Here is a 21,719-nt window from a genome sequence, read left to right on the forward strand (position 1 = left end):
ACCTGGACTTGGAATCAGAGCCACTGAAAGTGGGCATCAGGCAGCAGAGCCCCTTTCAGTCCTGGACCTGTGGTCGAGCAGGCTTGGTCACAGGGGCGAAGCCTGCTCCTGGGCTGGCTGGTGAGGCTGGGGCAGAGGGGCTCAGAGTCTGGGGTGGGCTGAGCAGATGTGGTAAGTCCGGGGGGTTGGCCTCAGGGCTCAGGCAGAAGCAGGGCGGAGACACACAGGAAAGAGTGCAGTCTGAGGAAGGTGGTTTATTGCTGCCAGAGGTTTCAGAGGCTCCTTGTGACCCAGATACAAACTCCCTGTCCATGTAGAGCCTTCAGCAGAGTCACTGTCACCTCCCTAGAGGTGAGCAGGTAGGGCCAGGTAGGGTGCATCCTCACTGCCCGGGGGCTAGGCTGCACCCAAGGACCTGGGCCCTCATTCCTTAGGGAGGGGACCCACAACTTGGAGGGGAGCTCTAGACTTGACTGGGGTTGGTGACTTTCCCCAAAAAGATGATGCTCTGGGTGTCTTTGAAAACTATGGCAATCAGGAAGGGCCTGTTGAAACGCACAATGGTTCTCAAGAACGTTCTTTCCATGGTGATTCCTGTGGCAGCAGCTCCTTCCGTGCCCTCCTCGTCCACGTCCAGTGCAGCGCTGTGGACCACCTGTGGGGATACCAGAGCATTACCCACAGGAGACGGGGTGGGTGGAGGAGAGCAGTCACCCAGCGCCTCTAAGGGGACTGACATTCACCCACCTGCCTCTGGCCTGTCACTCTGCTGTCCTCCCAACAAACTGTCCACTGTTTGCATAGTTGTGATACATAGACGTGCAAACTGAAGGCAAAGTCTGTGAGTGAAGTGCCCAGCGTCAGAGAGGCAAAGAACAGGGACTCACTCTCCTAACCCAGAGACAGTGCTGCCTCAGAAGACCCCCTAGTATAGGGGAAGGGGCCAGGTCAAGGCATTTTCTTGCAGGCAACTGTCCACAGTCCCTCCATGTCAAAGCAACTGATGGGCGAGCACTGCTTTCTGCTCCTCTCCTGCCCCAGCTGACATGTCCTTGAGCCCTCAGCTACCTTGCCTAGGATTGGCTTCCCATCCCTGCACCACAAAGCCCCATAGCACCTATCCCTCCTTTATCAGGTCCTCTGGCAGGTGGGGTGCAGGGAAGACTGCAGGGCTGCCAAGTCACACCCCACCCCACCATTCACTCTGACTTCTCTGCCTCTAGGATCACAGTACCAAGACACTGGGTGTTCCTCTCACATGTTCTTAGTGCATTTTCATCACGATTGCTTTATAGACTTTGTTAGTACCTATAACCTCTTACCTGCTCTGCTAGGCACCAAACAGGAACCAAGAACTATATGCTCCTTTTAAAGATGAAAAGTTGGGGGTTGCAGAAATGTAATCGCTCCCCTCTACAGGCACTGAAAGATGGAGCCTGGCATGGGGTCCACTGCTGTTTCCACTCCGGTCCTTCCCAGTGACAGGCTTCTGTGTCACTTTATAATTCAGGGAAGGTGGAACCTGATGTCACCATGATTGTAACCTAGCTCTCCTGGGCTTGAGGAGTCCCAGGGAGGGAGACTGAGTCACAGGGAAAGCAATTATTTTACAAATTCAAGGTGACCTGCCATCTGACTGGCCTCCACGTTTCGCTCTCTTATGGGAGTATGAATTGTCCAAACTTAAGACTCACCTGGGTGACTACCAGGTCCCCGGTCCCTGTGATTCCTGACAGGTCAGGACTGGTGAATATTTTCTTAATACCCAGCTGGAAAAGGATGTCATTCAGTTCATAGTGGCTTTTGATGGAAAATTTTGGCAGGTAGAGTTCATGTATTCGACTAGGAAACGAGGAAAACAAATTTGAACACCTGCTTGAAAAGATGTCCGCCTTTTCCCACCTCACAGCATGGTCTTCCAAGGATTCCTCTTAACCAACCCCTTTCTCCCCAGAAGAAGGACTCTTTTTCTCAATTTCTAGACCCCTCGGGCTAAATCCCCTTATTTTGGTAATTTTCCATTCCAATGTGCAGGAGTCTAACATGCCAGCAGGCACCAGGGCAGGGGGAGGTTAAGGAGTCTGCAAGGCCCCCAGTGACCTGCGTCCACCCTCCGGGGGACCCTGACCTCGCCCAGCTTCCCCTCTCACTCCCTCTGCTCTCCTGCTCTGGCCTCACTAATCCTCAACCTCACCAGGCTCACTCCTGCCTCAGAGGCTTTGCCCTGGTTATTCTCTTGGCTTTTTCCCAACACATCCAGAAGGCTCGGTCTCTCACTGCAAAAACACCTAAGGGCCACCCTATTTACCATCACAAACTACCTCTGGATGCGATTTTCTTCACCCTTTTACTCTGCTTTACTCTCCCCAGCTCCCCACTTGTCCCCTCTCAACCCAACGAAGAGTTTGTATTTATTTCCAGTCTGTTTCCCACAACTACAGAGTGCCATGAGGACAGAGAATTTAGCGTTTTATTTGCTGACCACCCACAGGGTCTAAGTTAGTCCCTGCGGCATAGTATGTCCTCAATTAATCTAGTCAACCAGTGCTGACTGGGTCAATGAATGAATGAGTGATTATAATGGAAAGGCAGTGCAAATATTGTCCTCAGAACCCATCACATCTGGGCCTTCACCTGATTCTTACACCGCTCCTTCTACCTTCAAGAGAAGGAGTCATGAGGAGAAGCTCCTGAGTGTTGGGGGTCATGTTGAGTCCTCATGACTTAGCCCTTGTTAATGTGAGATGAACCTTCAGCTCCCACGCTCTCAGATGTGATCATCTTAAAGAAGGATTCAAGCCCTGAGCCAGGCAGGCAGCAAAGGGCAAGGTCATCCCCAGGTGGGTACTCCCACCTCTGCCCCGGGGCCTGCACATTCCTGAGGCCCTGTTGCTGGGGGTCAGGAGTCCAGGAAGAGGGGGAAGGATCGAGAAGGCAGGTGAACGCACAGCTCCAGGTCCCAGGGAGTTACCTGGGCCGCAGGGAATCTCGCCACCTTGTCAGCGTCTCCGGGATCAGCTTGGCTTCCAGGTCCTGCATTTTGCCCTCGTCGGGGAGGATGAAGAGGGCACTGTCGTTGCTGGTGTACATGAGCTCCACCAGCGTGCAGCCCAGCTCCTCGTCCCGGAAGTAAGGGGTTTCCAGGCCAAGGGTCATCATGGGCACCTCCACGGTCTTGTTCTCGCTCACGTGGAACTCTGCCTGCTGAGTGTGTTTGGGGTCAAAGGGGATCTTCCACCGGGCTGGAGGCGGGGGGACAAGTGAGGAGTCTGTGAGTGCAAGAGCTGCGGTCTCTCCCTCCTTGGCCCTGGTCCCTGAGCAGGGAAGACCCTCCCCATGCCAGCAGCCCACCATACCACGTGCCCCTGGGGACAGATCTGCTCGGTGTACCCATACACCTGGGCAGGTGGGTGAGCCCTTGGGGACAGGGGGTGAAGCCTGCAGGTCAGGATTGGGAAGCGAGACATGAAACAATGCTGGTTAGTTGTGCTACATGCAAAGTCAACAGGAATGTGGAGGGCAAGGGAGAGGTGAGGATGAGACTTGGCCCTGGGAGATATGGGACCACCTGGTCCTTCAAGGGCACATGTTAGTGACCAGGTGTTACTCGCTGGCTTTGTAGGGAGGACACACGTCCCCACAGCCTTGTGAGCCCGGCTAGAGCAGGAGCCACACGGGGACCCGGAGGGCAGGGCGGGGCCAACAGAGGAGGGGGCTTGGGTGTCCCCCAAGGAAGATGGAGACCTTAGTGTCGAGGGGTGGGCTTCTTGGGGAGATTGGAGCCCTGGGGCTTCATGGAGTATAGATCCACCTCTGCTTCCTGCTTTGTTTCCAGCCCTGCCTGTGTCCCCATGGTTAGAGACAGGAGGAGAGGGAAAGCTGGGCTGGTGGGGTGCCCCAGGGGAGGAGAAAGTCCTGGGACAGGTCAGGGTGGTAGGAGATGAGAACACAGAAAAGTCAAGGAACAAACATAGTAGATCTGGCCTGGATTATTAACAATTTTCCGGAGAACTGGGAATCCATGCCTTCATTTACAGAGGAAAATACAGATCCAGGAGGGCTAGTCAGGGCTCTGCCAGAAGTCCGCGGTTCAGGGCGAACATGTGCCCCCAGCTGGTGTCCCTTAGGCACCTGACCACCCCTCGCTCAATGATCATTCTTTGTGTCTTTATTCCGTGTCCCTTTTGCAGTGCTGGCTCCAGGTGTGAAATATTTCTGCCTTCACTCTGCCCCTTATGAGTTTCCAGGATCAGGTTTGCTGTATTGGGTTTCTCTCAATGGGACTGGGCCCTGGACCAGCTAGAATCTGGAAAAGAGTCTGTCCCGGAGATTGTCCTTCCCTGAGGCTTCCCTCTGGTGTTGGCCTTGCCAATGCTACCCTCATAGCTATAACGGAGCACAACTGAAGTTCCTTGAGTTGGCCAGGCTGCTCAGAGGCTGTCACAGCATGAAGCTGGCCACCAGCCCCACCTCCACCCGCGGAGACCAAGTCCCCTTAGAGGGAGCCCAGGTCAGACACAGCCTGCAGTATGCGGAGCAGTGGCCTTCCTTGCATGTGCTAAAAGAAACTGGGGTTCCCGGCCACTCCAGAGTGACCTTAGAGGAAAGCTCCTTCCTCCAGGCAGTCAGGCAAGTTTGAGAATAAAACGCTCCCTGTGGCTCAGATGGTAAAGAATCTGCCTGTAATGCATGAGACCTGGGTTCGATCCCTTGGTTGGGAAGATCCCCTGAAGAAGGGAACGGCGACCCCTTCAGTATTCTGACCTAGGGAATTCCATGGACAGAGGAGCCTGACAGGCTACAGTCCACAGGGTCACAGAGTCAGACACGACTGAGAAACTTTCGCTTCACTGTGGCTCAGACAAAGGGTTAATGGCTCCCCTGCCCTTGTGTGCTGCAATGACAGCTGTGATTTAGAAAACCCCCAAATAGACAAAGACTGTGATGGGGACAGGGTCTTAGTGCGCAAGCTGTCCGCACTAATGTCAGCTCCCTCTATGATGTCCAGCAACACATTTGGCTGAGCTGAAATAGAAATAGCCGTGAAGACACAAAACTAAAGGTGAGTTTCCTTCTGACTCAAAGTGGGCACCCACCTTTAAAGTAGATGTAATTCACGAGGACCAACTCTGTTCTTGGAGAAAGGTCCTTGAACAGCTCCTCAATTTTCCCCTGGGTTTTATTCTTCACATAGTTGTTTATTAGACGCCTGGCAGCTTCATTATCCCTGAAGTTGGTCGAGAAGGCCTCGGAGGAGTACAGCACCTGGGCATCTTCTATGAACTTGTCCAGCAGCTTCAGCTGGTCCTGCACAAACATGGCGTTGCCCACGTTCAGCTGCAGCTGGTTGCTGGGTCGATTGAGTGTCTGCAGAAGGTGCTGGAAGCTCTGGTGGATCTCTGTCTCCTGGATCTCTGAGAGGTTGAACTTGAGACCTTCTAGGATCTCTGTCAGTGTGGTGTTTCGGGCCCCCAGAGACAGGAAGGCCAAGGCTATGGAGACGCTCAGTGGGGAGAAGATGACATTCTTATCGGGGTTCTTCAAAACCAACTGCTTGTAGAGGCTGAAGGCGAAGTCAGTGTTGCTGGAGGTTAATGCGTGATCATCCACCCTTCTGCGTTGGTCCTTCACCATCAAATTCTCCGGGAGGCAGTGGACACTGGAGCAGATCCCAGCCAGCAGGAGCCCCAGAGCCAGAAAGGGAGACATTCTCTCTGCCCTCATGTCTGAAAAGCAAAGCTCCTTTAAGTCTCCGTGTATTAGATGACATCCCAACCCCCACCCACTGTCCCCCGTGGTCTCTGTTCTCTCTGACCTCCCAGGAGTAGGAAGCTTCCTGGGCTCCTTACATACACGAGGAGGTTCTGGGCTATCTCTCAGTGTTTGATCAAGTCCTGTGGTTGTTACCAATTTCCCCAGTGGAGAGACTGGGCACAGAGAGGGGAAGGGGCTTTTCCAAGGTCACACAGCAAGCAGTGCAGGAGTGGGGGTGAGGAGCCTCGGGTGCCTGGCTCCAGGGTGGGGCAGCTGGTGATGGGTGTGAGGTGCTATCCAGTGAGAACTCATCTTCCTCTTCCTGGGAGCTGACACGTCAGAGGGTCCTGGGAAGCAGGGCTCCTTTCCCACCGTGTGCCCTCTCTGTCCCCCAGGGAGGAGCCCTGCACTGATCAAAGGACACAGCGCCTCTCCCCACCTCCGAGGACAAGGGTGTGACCTCAGGGAGGCTCTCCCATCGAGGTGCCTGGTCACAGTGAGGGTTCAGGAGAGAGGCCACCACAGGCAGCAGGAGCCGTGTTGGCACCTGGCTGCCCTGAGGAGGGCTGGTGTGAAGAACAAGGAGGGGAGAGCGTTCTTCTCAGCCCCTGCCAGGTGGACACGTGGAGGATATTTCCGTCAGGAACCTGGAAAGGCCTCCTAGTGGGAGAAGCAGGGTGAGCTCAGAGTCTCAGAGACCGCGTCGAGGATTTCATTTGGACCACCTGTGAGTGCTGTGTGATGATGAGCAGGGACTGAACCTCTCTGATCCTCAATTCCCACCTCTGTCCAACATGTGGAACGGCTCAGGTGACATACGGGGTGAAGGTGCTGGGCTCCTAAGAGGAGTTCCAGAGGTGTCACCCCTCCGCTAGCCACCCTCTCTAGGACTCTACAAGCCAGACTGTGATCCCTGGGGACAGAGGACTGAGGTACTGCTCAGGAGCCTCAGAGAGACTGAGGTCAAACTGGTGACCTCAGCAAAGAGGGCTGTTTCCCTGCAGCCTCTGCCCCTCATCTCAGGGTTTAGCGGAAAGAGGGCTGCTTAGATGGTGTGGTGGGGAGGGGAGGAGGAGGAATTGGAAAGGAGGAGCCTGAGCTGAGTCTTGTCCAGAGACCAGGGGAAAGGTCCCAAACATGCCTGGGCACAGAGGGAAGCAATTGCCCCAATTTGGGGCTGATGCAAACATTTCATTTCTTTAGAAAAGTGTTAAACATTTTCCTCAAAAATTATATCTGGAGAAGTAGCTCCTGTATATTTGGCCATGTTGGAGGGCTGGCTGTGTTCAGTTCCTATCTGGCTCTGGACAGACTCACTTCCTGTCCACTTGGCTGCGAGCCCAGGACAGTGGAGCCCAGAAAACCCCCCTGGAGATCCTGCAGCGTCTGCCCAGAAGGATCCACTGTACTAATTCTGTCCCCAGGGCTCTCTGAGAGCAGCACCCTGTGCCAGGCAAGGAGATCCACCTCAGGGCCCTTGGGGGAGCTCTGACCTGATGGTGGGTGCACAGCTGGATGGGGCATAGCTGGCTTGAATCACAATCCCAAAGACTCAAAAGCAGAAATGCTCCCAGAAGTCCTGGTGGCACGTCCCTCCCTTTGCAGGATGAACACTGAGACCCAGAGAGAGGACTGGTCTTCAGAGGACTCAGAACCCTCCCAGCATCGGACACACATCCTCCCGCCTCCCTCCTGCCTCAGGTTCTACCGACCCCTGACTGAGGCCAGAACCACTCTGGGAAAGCGGTCCCTTGACTCCCAATGTGGGAGCATCACGGATTACCTGCCTGGGAGAGCGGGATATGGACACTGGATCCAGAGCTGCCACCTGCCCAGATGCTGGAGTTTCTCGGGTGCTGTTGCCTATTTATCCTGCAAAGACCTCCTCCCAGGCTTGTGAAATGTAGGTGGGGACAACACAGGACTCTGTCCTCTGACTGGAAATGGGCAGATGACCATTCCTGGTACAGATTTCACCAAATCTATTTGAACAACCTAGTTACAGAAACCACTAATTTTTTGTCTCTTAAAACTGAAAATTTTAAAAATTTCCCTTGAGAGTGTTTTCTCCTGTTTAAGAAAACTCACTGAACAGTATGTGAAAATTTAGCATATGTAAAAAAGGAGATTGAAAAATATCCCTGACTATTGTGATTTTAAAAGCAATGTTGGCCTTGTTAGTTTCCCCCTTGTTTATGATATTCTCATTGAGGACCATGTAAAAATCTAAAGACTGTAGAGAAGGATGCTGGAAAACTTTCCCTAGAATTGTGTCCCTCTGGGACAGCCCCGCTAGCATTGTGTTGTGTTTCTTTTATAAGCCACCTTTCTTTAATTTGTGTATGTGTGTGTGCCTGTGTGTATGTGATAGGAATCACCAAACACAATCTCTGATGTGTTTTAACAGGTAACTCACTTTGTCTACAGCAAGACTGACTTTCCCAGAGAGGGAGTGTGAGGGCCCTGAGAGGGTTTAGAGCACAAGGGCCTGGGGCCTCTGGTCTCTGGCACCATCTATCTTTGGGGTTCTGCTGTGTCTTGGCCTTTGTCCTTACCCTTCACTATTGGTCCACCGTAATAGCTAGTTGACCTTCATCTCTGGCCTTGAGGTCTCCTTAGGTTTCTTTTTGAGCTAATCCCAGGTCTTTCTAGGGCTCATGGGAAAATCCTTCCTTTTTATCCCTCATAGTCACAACCCTCCATCCATGACAACCCTTGACAGACCTTTGTGACCTGTAGGAATTCCACCAAGCAGTTTGGAAACCACTGGCTTTGGATTGAATACCTCAATCAAAGAAGTACTACTCACCAGGTGTGACCTCAAGCTGCTGTTGCTGCTAAGTCGCTTCGGTCGTGTCCGACTATGTGCGACCCTATAGACAGCAGCCCACCAGGCTCCTCTGTACACAGGATTCTCTAAGCAAGAATACTGGAGTGGGTTGCCATTTCCTTCTCCAGTGACCTCAAGCAACTTACTGTACATCCCTCATCCTTAATCTCCTCACCTCTGAAATGAAGATAACAAAATTTCCCTGACCAAGGTCTCTACAAACACTGAGTGAAATAGCACTAAATGTAAGCTCTAGTAGGACAGGATTTGATGGTGGGGGTGGGGGGTTTGGGAGGTAGTTGTACAGTTCTGCCACCTCTAACTACTTAGTAAATACTTGTTGACTGTAAAGCATTGATATGACTAAGAAGATTTTGGCCCCACCCTTCCTGAAATGAAAGTTTACATCCTTTCGGGCACCAAATATTTCCAGAATAGTTACATATTTTTAAGCTACACAGAATTCCGATGAAACAGTGGATGAAACAAAACTGCATTTTATCTCCCTCCCATGTAGGTCCAGATGCAGGCAGTGGGTTGACATGTTGGCCCCTACTTTGTCAGGACCCAAGTTCCTTCTATCTTGTCCTGCCATTTCTGATGTTTATTTGCCCTTTCCCAGATGGATCATTGCTGAGTCCACATTCCAGTTAAGGGCCAGAGGGAAAGAGAAAAACACACCTTTTTCTTTGAATGAAATGTGCTAAATGTTGCGTATGTCATTTCCACTTCTGTTCTGTCAGCCAGAGCTTGGTCTTATAGTCACACCTAGCTGCAAGGGAGGCTATTTGGTGCAGCCAATATTCCACACTGGGTGCCATGCCCTAGCTGAAAGTTGGGGAGGGGATAATTACCTTGAGAGACAATGAGAATAGACATTAGGTATCATTACTAACATTGTCCCCACATTTTCCCTGTGTGTTCTCAAATTATCTAGCTCCAGGAGAGCTATCATTTTCCTTAAGGCCAAAATGGCTTAGTCTGGACCTTCAGGCAATGTAAAGGCAGAAGAGTTTTCTACTTTTTCCAGCTAACTTTCAGGATGATGTATAGGTCTAAAAAGTCCTGGGTGCCACCAGTCACCTGGAGTTCCCATCTAATACTCCAGGGCCACATATACCTCTAGCCACCTCTGACCATCTTTCAGCTTCTTCTCTGAGCTTTAAGAAGCGTCATTGGTCTGCTTGGTCCCTAGTATTCATAGAGGACTTTTTTTTTCATTTCCACAGCATCAGTTATGCAAGGGTGGTCATGGCACAGTGTTACTAGGGCCTGATCAGAACATAAGGGAATTACAACACAGAATGTAAACAAAGATAATATCAGTTGCACTATTGCTGAATCTAATGGCTCCTCTATTTGAAGCAATACCCTCCAGGACATCTCTCTACAGGCCACTGAGGCTACAGGATTACTGGAACATGTTTACCTCCTGAGCCAGGAATCCTTTTTCAATATCCTCTCCTCTGTGTCCAGGAGATCTCATAAATAGTTATGAACCACACAAAAGGAAAAAAAAAAATTAATGGCATACTGATGTCTTAAGAGATACTCTTGCCCATGAGGAAAAAGCTTTGACACCCTTGCCATATTCAAATGTGGCTTGGGGACCAACTGCAGGAGCTTGTAGAAAGGCAAACTTTTGGGACCAATACCAGACCTACTAATACACAGTCTGTCTTCTGATAATCTCCCCAAGTGATTCATATACATCTTATAGGTTGATGGGGCACAGCCATGTAACCTAAGATGTTGATGGGGAGCAGATTATGTGCTAAAAAAAACACAGAAGTCTGCAACATGGAGTCTTTGGAATTGCAGTTTGGAAGATATCATTTCAGGTAAAATCAAAAGAGTGTTCCAAGGAGGAGAAAGGTCGGAAGCTTATAAAGACAAAAACCATAAGGCTGTTAAAGTTATCTGGCAAGAATTATGACTGACTCTGACACAAGAAAGTAAATGATTGCCTTTAAGAGATAGGCTGTCAAGATTTTTTAAGATAAGATTCCAATAAGTAGATAGGTAGTCATGAATTATTTTAGGATAAGAATATGGTACGTATCTTGAATCTGAAGATTGGGCAGATGTTCTGGATGTTGATGTTAAGAAAATAATTGGTTAAAGTTCAGAATCCATTTGGGTTGAGATGTGTATTATTCACAATTCTTAAGTGCCCTCCAGATTCCATTTTAGAGAGTCTTTTACCAATCAGTTCAGTTTAGTCACTCAGTCATGTCTGACTCTCTGCAACACCATGGACTGCAGCATGCCAGGCTTCCCTGTTCATCATCAACTCCCAGAGCTTGCTCAAACTCATGTCCATCAAGTTGGTGATGCCATCCAACCATCTCATTCTCTGTCATCCCCTTCTCCTCCTGCCTTCGATCTTTCCCAGAATCAGGGTCTTTTCCAGTGAGTCGGTTCTTCACATTAGGTGGCCAAAGTCTTTTAGCAATATTGACTTCATTTTGATTTTTCTAGTCGGATTTATACCCTTGTTCAAGATCTTTTTGGCAAAAGCATTGGTGATCAACTGCTTGTTTGCTTGGCATTAGCACTGACTTCTTTGGTGCTAGGAAGACTTCTTCCCAGGAAATCATGTCTTACAAAGGAGGGAAAGAGATGGTCATGCAGGAGATATGCTTTTAGAGAGTTTATGGCCACGTTTGAGGAACCATCTAGAAGTGAGTCTTAGCCAGCACTCACTGTAGGAGAAATTCATGGATCTTCATTAGGAGGAATCTTATTGGATAAATCAATCACCTCCAGAAGTCAGCTACCATTATTCTTTTGGAGGCTGTCATAGTACAGCAATGGAAGACACAAAGCATATGAAATTTAAAAATGATAAAGAACAAATTAGAAGAATGATTAGTATAACTAGCTGCAATTTTGATAATAATAAGACACCAAGTCTAGAAGGGAGCCAGTTGAAGAAGATTTCTAGATGCCAAGGTGTTGAAGCCTCTTTTTGCAGTTTGAAATGTCTCTGACGATGGCCTTTGGTGTTTATATAAACTTTCTGAATCACTCATACAACAACTGGTATACAGCTTGCCTATACATGAGCTATTATGGTAATTTCCCTGAGCATTATATCAAGTTGTCCATTTTAGCTTGTATGGCTTCAGAAAAAGAGCAGTTTTAGTTCTCCGTGATTCTAAGTCAAAAAGATTAGAGGAAAAACTGAAAACAGTTGTTTTGAGAATCAGAGCCCGATATTGGAGGAAACTAGAATTCAGATCTAGTTTAGTTTACAGGTAAATACCAAAACCTCAAAGAGAGTGAACAGCACTAGAATCTATTATCCACAGAGTCACATTACTGAAACATAATTTTTCTCTCTAAAATCACCCTCATTCCACCAAATATTGCCAAATTAAGATTAATTTTTTTCACTAAAGTGAGTCTGGTATCAGCAAACTTGTCCTGATTATTTATCTAAGTGTAACAAAAAGCATTTGATAGCATAAGCTCTTTTGAATCTGCTTTCCTGGAACTTTTCACTAGGAGTCCCAGATCAACTTTTAAAGGCCTCTGAAGTCCAGGACCACTAGACCATTCAGGTATGACCTAAATCAAATCCCTTACGATTATACAGTGGAAGTGACAAATAGATTTAAGGGACTAGACCTGATAGACAGAGTGCCTGATGAACTATGGGCAGAGGTTCGTGACATTGTACAGGAGACAGGGATCAAGACCATCCCCATGGAAAAGAAATGCAAAAAAGCAAAATGGCTGTCTGAGGAGGCCTTACAAGTAGCTGGGAAAAGAAGAGAAGCAAAAAGCAAAGGAGAAAAGGAAAGATATTCCCTTCTGAACACAGAGTTCCAAAGAATAGCAAGGAGAAATAAGAAAGCCTTCCTCAGCAATCAATGCAAAGAAATAGAGGAAAACAACAGATTGGGAAAGACTAGAGATCTCTTCAAGAAAATTAGAGATACCAAGGGAACATTTCATGCAAAGATAGGCTCAATAAAGGACAGAAATGGTATGGACCTAACAGAAGCAGAAGATATGAAGAAGAGGTGGCAAGAATACACAGAAGAACTGTACAAAAAAGATCTCCACGACCCAGATAATCATGATGGTATGATTACTCACCTAGAGCTAGACATTCTGGAATGTGAAGTCAAGTGGGCCTTAGAAAGCATCACTATGAACAAAGCTAGTGGAGGTGATGGAATTCCCTTTGAGCTATTTCAAATCCTGAAAGATGATGCTGTGAAAGTGCTGCACTCGATATGCCAGCAAATCTGGAAAACTCAGCAGTGGCCACGGGACTGGAAAAGGTCAGTTTTCATTCCAATCCAAAGAAAGACAATGCCAAAGAATGCTCAAACTACCGCACAATTGCACTCATCTCACATGCTAGTAAAGTAATGCTCCAAATTCTCTAAGCCAGGCTTCAGCCATATGTGAACTGTGAACTTCCTGATGTTCAAGCTGGTTTTAGAAAAGGCAGAGGAATCAGAGATCAAATTGCCAACATCCGCTGAATCATTGAAAAAGCAAGAGAGTTCCAGAAAAACATCTATTTCTGCTTTATTGACTATGCCAAAGCCTTTGACTGTGTGGATCACAAGAAACTGTGGAAAATTCTGAAAGAGATGGGAATACCAGACCATCTGACCTGTCTCTTGAGAAACCTGTATGCAGGTCAGGAAGCAACAATTAGAACTGGACATGGAACAACAGACTGGTTCCAAATAGGAAAAGGAGTACGTCAAGGCTGTATATTGTCACCCTGCTTATTTAACTTCTATGCAGAGTACATCATGAGAAACGCTGGGCTGGAAGAAACACAAGCTAGAATCAAGATTGCTGGGAGAAATATCAATAACCTCAGATATGCAGATGACACCACCCTTATGGCAGAAAGTGAAGAAAAACTAAAGAGCCTCTTGATGAAGGTGAAAGAGGAGAGTGAAAAAGTTGGCTTAAAGCTCAACATTCAGAAAACTAAGATCATGGCATCTGGTCCCATCACTTCATGGGAAATAGATGGGGAAACAGTGGAAACAGTGTCAGACTTTATTTTGGGGGGCTCCAAAATCACTGCTGATGGTGATTGCAGCCATGAAATTAAAAGACGCTTACTCCTTGGAAGGAAGGTTGTGACCAATGTAGATAGCATATTTAAAAGCAGAGACATTACTTTGCCAACAAAGGTCCATCTAGTCAAGGCTATGGTTTTTCCAGTGGTCATGTATGGATGTGAGAGTTGGACAGTGAAGAAAGCTGAGCACCAAAGAATTGATGCTTTTGAACTGTGGTGCTGGAGAAGGCTCTTGAGAGTCCCTTGGACTGCAAGGAGACCCAACCAGCCCATCCTAAAGGAGATCAGTCCTGGGTGTTCATTGGAAGGACTGATGTTGAAGCTGAAACTCCAATACTTTGGCCACCTCATGTGAAGAGTTGACCCATTGGAAAAGACCCTAATGCTGGGAAGGATTGGGGGCAGGAGGAGAAGGGGACGACAGAGGATGAGATGGTTGGATGGCATCACTGACTCGATGGACATGGGTTTAGGTAGACTCCGGGAGTTGGTGATGGACAGGGAGGCCTGGCGTGCTGTGATTCATGGGATCACAAAGAGTCGGACACGACTGAGCGACTGAACTGAACTGAAGTCCAGGAAAGCCAAGTGATATACTTACCATCAGATTTTACCTGCAGTGCCTATAGATTTAGGTGAATTCCCTCCCTTCCTGAGATCCCCCAAATATCTTGAGCTTCTCGTACTTACCAGGAAGTACCTTTCTTACTCACCTAATTAGACAGCTGGGAACCTTGTAAGCAATGTACCAGACTGTTTTTCCTGGAGTTTTTTGGCTCTGTAAAGTCAATCTTAGTTTCTTAAAGCTGCCTGGTAAAAATTGAGTTTACGCATACTCTTGAATATGACGTTCCAGACAAAACCTTGGTAATAACTCAATGTTTTTCCAGTTGTGTCCTATTCTAAACAGAGAAGATTATTTTGAATTTATGCAAATGACTAAATTGCCATGAAAATAAGCACCCTCTTCAAAAGTTTCTGAGTCTTAGAGAGTTCAGGTGGGGAGAAATCCATAAATGTTTTATATTTGTTTACAAAGTTAAACAATATCAAATTGCTGCAAGTCATAGATGCTTTGAAAGAAAAGGGTTCCTTAAATCTGGAAGAACAAAACATAAGAAAATAGACGATATTTAAATCAAAAACTCATACAAATTATAATCATCCTTATCAGTTCATTCATTTTCATGAATTTAATTCTTGATTTTGCTTTCCTGCTTCCCTAGGGCCGCCCACCCGTGTCTGTTACTGACTTGAGTTCTTGGACTCTTTAATCAGTAAAAATTGATAAGAGGCCAGATGAGAAATTCTGACAAGGCTTTACTGGGACTTATGCTGCCACAAGAGGGAGCAAAAACAAGTAACTGTTGCCCTTGTTTGCTCCCTGAGTGGGAGGCAAGCTGGCAGGGATCATGGGCAAGGTCTCACTCAGCAAGGCTCCTTTGACAGCTGTCTCTGCCCCTATTTACTGAGTTAGGACAGTTACTTTACCTCTCTGAACCTCTTTTGTCAATTATGTCTCTTTAAGGAATTCTTAGGAGGAAGAAATGAGAATTGACAGCTACTCAAACTACAGAGCAGTTTCCACCTTCTCTCTTATAGGCCAGGGGTCTCTGGAATCTGCTCTCCCCTGGAAAACTATGGAGAGAACAGATCTCTTCTGCCCGACACCTATGCTCTCTGGCCGTGTTCTCACGGACCTAGTTTTACAGTTGCAGGGAAGATGCTGACTATAGATCGGAGGTATGTTTGCAAATCCCCTGCAGCACAACCCAGCTGGCCCTTGGTCATGTCCCCAGGCGGATCAGATCTGGAGGCAACTGCAGAAGCATTTGGCAGGATCAGGAAGAATTCCTGTCTCTGATTTGCCTGATGCTTAGTCATCCATTCCTCCTCCTGTTGTATCTTGTTTGCCTTTGAGGAGGGAACTTTGTACTTTGCATCATCATTTTCCCTTTCAGCACTGCCCTCCAGGCTCCGGGTGACATCTGAGAATGTCTGGGTAACAAGGACTGCTGAGATCAGAGCAGCCACCCCCATCCTAACAACTTGAACCACAATTCAGCCTCTCCAAACCTCAGCCTCTTTCCTCGGTGTCAGAACAGAAATGCCCTCCTCACTCACACATTCAATTGTTCATTCATTCCACCCACTCATTTTTAATTAAGGCTCTACTACCAGGGCAGGGACTTCACTGGATTCAGAAATTACAATACGCTGGTCATTTCAGAGGTATATCCATAAATTCTTTGATAATCCTGCCTTCAAGAGACAGAGTTTAACTGCCTTCTCCTGGAGCTAGAGTGGACATAGTGGGCATGTGTGCTTGCTAAGTCGCTTCCGTTGTGTCCGACTCTTTGGTCCCCTATGGACTGTAGCCCGCCAGGCTCCACTGTGCATGGGATTCTCTAGGCTAGAATACTGGAGTGGGTTGCCATGCCCTCCTCCAGGGGATCTTCCCAACCAGGGATCAAACCCACCTCTCTCACATCTCCTGGTCTCCTGAATTGGCAGGCGGGTTCTTTGCCACTAGTGCCACCTGAGGCTTTGTGATTTGGTTCTAATGAAAGGAATACGGCAGGAGGGATGGGGTATCACTTCTGTGTTTGGGTTATAAAAAAGATGCTGTTTCTGTGTTGGGTTCTCTCTCTTTCTCACTCACACACACAGGCACACACACTCACACACTCATACACAGAAAGACTTGAGGGGAAGCCATGTGTGAAGCAGCCCTATGAAGAGACCCAAAGGCAAAGAAGTGAGGCCTCTTGCCAAGAGCCATGTGAATTCTAGCTCTGGGCAGGTCTGTAGCCCTCTTGCCCAAGCTCACGAGAGAGAGCGAGAACCACCCAGTTTAGCACGTCCCAGATTCCAGACCCTCAGAAACTGCAAGATAATAAATATTTTGTCATTCCAAACTGTGAACTTTTACAATGATTTATTATACAGCAGGAGATTAACCCAAATCCACATCACCTGCCCACTTGACTCAGGCTAGGGGAAGACAGTAAACCGGGACATTCGAACGTTAAAAAAGAGAGCAGGCCAGCTTCACAGCACGGCGTGCGCTGTACAGCTGATGCCTCAGTAAATGGGTTTTCCCTTTGCCTTCCCCATTTTTATACAAATTCTCAGTTCCTCCTTCACTGCACAGAGGCCTAGTCATAAGGAGGATGTAACCACAGTGGAGCTAGTCTTTATGTTAAGAACTCAAGTTCTCACAGATGCCTTCTAAGGGAGGTTCGGTTATTCAGCCACATATGAAGAAACTGAAGTACAAAGAAAGGAAGTGAATTCCCATGGTTGCAGGGCAGTAAGTGCCCAGTGAGGATTTTGCACCAGACCAGCTGGTTTCAGAGCCCACGCCCTTGTCCTTTGCAGGATACACAGCCCTGCTCTTGGCTGACCTGTTCTCAACCTGGCCACAGAGACAGCACATGCAGCCCACGGGAAGGAGGCGGCATCCTGACTCTGCTCTGGGCCAGCCTGTGGGAAGATCCGGTACAGGTAATGTATGTAATGGACTGGGATCCTACGGGGGCCTTCCCTGACTTCCAAAGAATAAATTGAACCATAGAAGTGAGAAAATCCAGAAGCAAAGGAAAATAGTCAAGCAAGACAAAATAAAACTACTTTAGCCATTAAACAAAATCAAGGACCTTTATTTCCTCCCTAAGTGCTGTAGATAATATTCTGGACCATAACCTTTGAACTATTTTGCAGATACTGAAATCCCCATTAGGTGGAAGAAGTTAACTATAAGCTTCCCACTACAGACCCCAGACCAGATGGAACCAGAAGGGTGATGATGGTGACTCCCAGTTACCTCACCACCAGTCAATCAGAAGAAAGTTCAAGAGCAGATTAAACATACCCCCAAAGCCTCTTTCCCTCTTCTCATTTTTAAAAACTTTTCCCTGAAAGCCATCAGGGAGTTCAGATCTTTTGAGCACTAACTGCCCATACTCCTTGCTTGGCACCTGTGATAAACTCTGCACTTTCCTTTACTACAATCTGGTGTCAGATTGGCTTCACTGCACATGGGCAAGTGGACCCAAATTTGGTTCAGTAACATGTGGATGGTAATAGTTTCTGATTTTAGGGATCACAGGGCACAAAGGGGCTTCCCTGGTGGCTCAGATGGTAAAGCATCTACCTGCAATTCAGGAAACCTGGGTTCAATCCCTGGGTTGGGAAGATCCCCTGGAGAAGGAAATAACAACCCATTCCAGTACTCTTGCTTGGACAATCCCATGGACGGAGGAGCCGGTAGGCTATAATCCGTGGGGTCGCAAAGAAGAGTCCAACAGGATCGAGCGACTTCACTTTCACTTTCAGGCACAAAGATGCCGCAGGCTGCAGGGCTCTTGGGTAATGTGGGTGTTATTGACCAAACCCTCATGTGCCCCTCCAAATTCTTCCTGTGCCCCCTCAGCAGCTTGGTCTGACCTGAGACCTTCTCCTAGATCATCCACTCTCCATAGCAGGGTGGTCTCCACCTGCTGAGTTTTCTGCCACATGGGTCACCTCCCACCTCTTATCTGGAATGCTGCAGCTCTCACCATGCTTCAGAGACTTTTGGCAATCAGGATTTTGACACTGCTCCTCCTTGGCTTCTCTCCTTGGGATCTATCCCACCAATTATGCCCTAAATAACCCCTACCCCCACTCCTCTGTTCTCTGTTCCCCATGTCAGTGGATGGTGCCGCTATCTCCCCAGCTCAGCCAGGAACCTGGGGCATCCTCCCCGCTCCAGCCTCCCCTTTAGTGTGGGCAAGATATCCCTCTTCTGCATCCCGGGAACCTACTTCCTACTCTCCATCTCTCCTGCCCACACTCTGGTCCCAGCTGCTGGCACTGCTCCCTGGGTCATTGGCACCTGGGCTGTCTGCTCTCTTCCCTGCCTGCTCCCTCTCAGTCTGTTTTCTGAAAGGTCCTCAGAACATCTTTAAGGATACAGATTATTCAGGGAACTAGTCCCAAGTCCACCCCCTGGCCTCCCTTCCATCCTCCGATCCATCAGCATCCACATGGTCTGGCCCAACCCACCTCTGCAGATGGAATACCAGCATCGCAGGTCACAAAGCATATTCCATAGAGCACAGCTGTCCCTATAGAACCCTTGTGTGCATGCATGCTAAGTCACTTCAGTCGTGTCTGACTCTGAGACCCCATGGACTGTAGCCCGCCAGGCTCCTCTGTCCATGGGATTCTCCAGGCAAGAATGTTTGAGTGGGTTGCATGCCATTCTCCAGGGGATCTTCCCAACCCAGGGGTTGACCTGCATCTCTTACGTCTCTTGTGTTGGCAGGCAGGTTCTTTACCACTAGCACCACCTGGGAACCCTCAGGTCCCTCAGTTCATCCCAGGACAAGGGAAGATTTCAACTCCCTTCGCAAACAAGGGGCCCTCTGAGAAGTTCTGTCTCGGGCTTCAGCCTGATGTGCAATCACACATGAGTCCACTCCTTTGTGTTACCTCGCACTGCATAGCATGTGGCAGGAAGCCCTTCCTGGTCCTTCCTGGTGGAATAGACCCTCCTCTGACTCTTCCAAATCTGTTCCCACCCTCTTACAGGAAGAGCCTTTGCCTGCTGGCCCCGTGGCATGACTTCCCCCTTAGCTCTGCAGGGAGCACTGCTGGCTTCTGGGCGTGGGGATGGCCGCTTTTCTCTCACTCTGTTCTCTACAGACAGAGCTGTCAGATTTGGCAAACAAATTCCTGGGACCCACCCCACAATTCCTGGGATGTACTTATACTAAAAAGGGATTCATTATCTGGAATTCATATTTAACTGTGTTATCAGCAACCCCACCTGCACAGGTAGGCATCCAGAGCTCAAGGAATAGGGGGTCTTTGGCAGTGGTCTGAGGACTGGCAGAGGCAAGGAGTCTTCTGGAATCTCCATCATTTAGCTCCTTAATTTATTCACCCAACATTTGCTGAGGGCCCACTTTGGGCCAAGGACCGTGCCAGGCACTGGGGCAAACCCTCGGGGATTTCCAGGTGTGTGAGAGACACAGACATGTAGAGAGATGGGCAGTATAGAGTGTGGGAAGTCATGGAGGGTGGGGTGGAAGGTGGGGACCCAGAGATGAATCTGGGGGAGTCAGGAAGGTGCCTCTGGGCAGAGTCCTAAGGATGTGCCGGAGTTTGTTTTTATTACCTGGCAGTGGCTCTACAAGGATTAGCTAAAAAAAAAAAATGCTAAAACTGAAGAGTATCTGGACCCTCAGGGCATAGAGTACGAGTGTGTGAGTCCCCGGGCACTGAAGCTCGGTGGTGGCAGCTGCAGAGAAGAGGGGGTGCGGATTCACTGGGATCTGAGCCAAACTGGATAACTCTGTGCTGTGTTTGTGCATCAGAACCCCAGTGAGTGGGGGGGCTTGTTAAACACACTGATTCCTCCCGTAGGGGCCAGGAAGAGGCTTCTTTAACAAACACCCACCCCTCCCCCTAGTCCCTGGTGATATTGATCACAGACTGAGAAACACTGGTGTAAGGCGTAAGGTCAGGGCCCTGCCCCTGCCTTCAGTTCAATTCAGTTCAGTTCAGTCTCTCAGTCGTGTCCAACTCTTTGCGACCCCATGGACTGCAGCACACCAGGCCTCCCTGCCCATCACCAACTTCTGGAGCTTACTCAAACTCATGTCCATTGAGTCGGTGATGCCATCCAACCATCTCATCCTCTGTTGTCCGTCCCTTTCTCCTCCTGCCTTCAATCTTTCCCAGAATCAGGGTCTTTTCAAATGAGTCAGTTCTTCCCATCAGGTGGCCAAAGTATTGGAGATTCAGCTTCAGCATCAGTCCTTCCAATGAACACCCAGGACTGATCTCCTTTAGGATGGACTGGTTGGATCTCCTTGCAGCCCAAGGGACTCTCAAGGGTCTTCTCCATCACCACAGTTCAAAGGCATTAATTCTTCAGCGCTCAGCCTTCTTTATGGTCCAACTCTCACATCCATATATGACTACTGGAAAAACCATAGCTTTGACTAGATGGACCTTTGTTGACAAAGTAATGTCGCTGCTTTTTAATACGCTGGGAATTTTAATATGCCCCTGTCTTGTTTCCTCCAAGCCTCCTTACCATCACCCTTCACAGCAGTGAGAAAAACCGACATATTGTGTGTTTGGCTCTGCGCACCTGAGAGCAGAGGCTGGGCCCCTGTCTCATACTCTTTTACCACATACCTGCCAGACCTGCCAGACCGGCCTTCCCAAACTTCCAGCCTGCCCCACCCCAACCCAGCCCGGGTCCTATAACATCAGAAGGAACAGGTACCTCCCGCTCAGAGCCATGAATGGTTCATAGCCGCCTCTCTGGGCGAGGGATGGAGAAGCAAGGACCCAGATAGGGGAAGGCTCTGGGACCACCTCCCCTACCCATCCCCCCAGGTATACAATGAGTGCTCAGCTTCTAGTTCAACCAGAGAACTAGCAGCCACGTATCTCCAGAAGGCTGTGTGTACCCACGTGTGCACATATGAGCAAGTAGCAATTTGGACGTGTATAGGAACGTTATTTTTTTTTTGTCAGTACTCTGTATGCCTTCATGGAAAATGATCATCAGGAATGGCATGTGGTCTCTCGCACTGAATTCTCTCAACTGGGCAAAGCACTTTTGTGTCTGTAGCTGTTGCTGCACGGGGTCATTTCGTTCCCACCTCATTCCCTGGGGAAAGGTGGCGGATGGTCCGCTTTGGAGTGAGGCTCTATAGACAACAGGAGAAAGTCATTGACATCGCCCATCTGGCCTCCCAACCCCTTGTGCCGGCGCCTCTCTGCCTCTTCATTAACTGAGACAATATATGCAGAGGGCTCTGAGCAGGGCCAGGCCCACAGTAGGTGGCATCCAAGTGCCACCCAGTGTGAGGAGTGCTGCCACCCCACCACCACCCTGGCACCCTGCACAGTCTAACTGGTGCTGGTGAAGAGCGAGCCTCCTGGGTTCCAGCCACCTGTGTCCCTCGTGCCCTGTCAATTCTATGAACAGGACACACTCTCCCATCGCTGGGTGTTCGCCACGTTCTGTACAAGTAACATTCTCCCCATTCATTCCTGCTTGTCCCT

The 21,719-nt window shown here is 48.8% G+C and overlaps 1 protein-coding gene across 20 annotated transcripts; it reads right to left on the reverse strand.

Annotated features, from left to right (window-relative positions):
- Nucleotides 1-234: 234 nt before the first annotated feature.
- LOC145529824 (serpin A3-1) lies at nt 235-8,404 on the reverse strand. Of its 20 annotated transcripts, none has more exons than XM_081550573.1 (7): nt 8,310-8,404; nt 7,542-7,691; nt 7,248-7,367; nt 5,097-5,726; nt 2,972-3,242; nt 1,695-1,842; nt 235-655 (listed from the first exon to the last, which is right to left on the reverse strand). In XM_081550573.1, the coding sequence occupies exons 3-7, from the start codon at nt 7,276-7,278 to the stop codon at nt 464-466; spliced, it is 1,272 nt and encodes a 423-aa protein (XP_081406699.1). In that variant the 5' UTR covers nt 7,279-7,367; nt 7,542-7,691; nt 8,310-8,404; the 3' UTR covers nt 235-463. The 20 variants fall into 20 exon arrangements, with proteins under 20 accessions (XP_081406699.1, XP_081406695.1, XP_081406692.1 ...); XM_081550569.1 differs by having other exon boundaries at nt 7,538-7,691; XM_081550566.1 differs by having other exon boundaries at nt 7,542-7,715.
- Nucleotides 8,405-21,719: the final 13,315 nt, after the last annotated feature.

Source organism: Giraffa tippelskirchi, chromosome 12, assembly GCF_054371585.1.
Source record: "Giraffa tippelskirchi isolate mGirTip1 chromosome 12, T2T-mGirTip1v1.2.pri, whole genome shotgun sequence".
NCBI classification, from domain to species: Eukaryota; Metazoa; Chordata; class Mammalia; order Artiodactyla; family Giraffidae; genus Giraffa; species Giraffa tippelskirchi.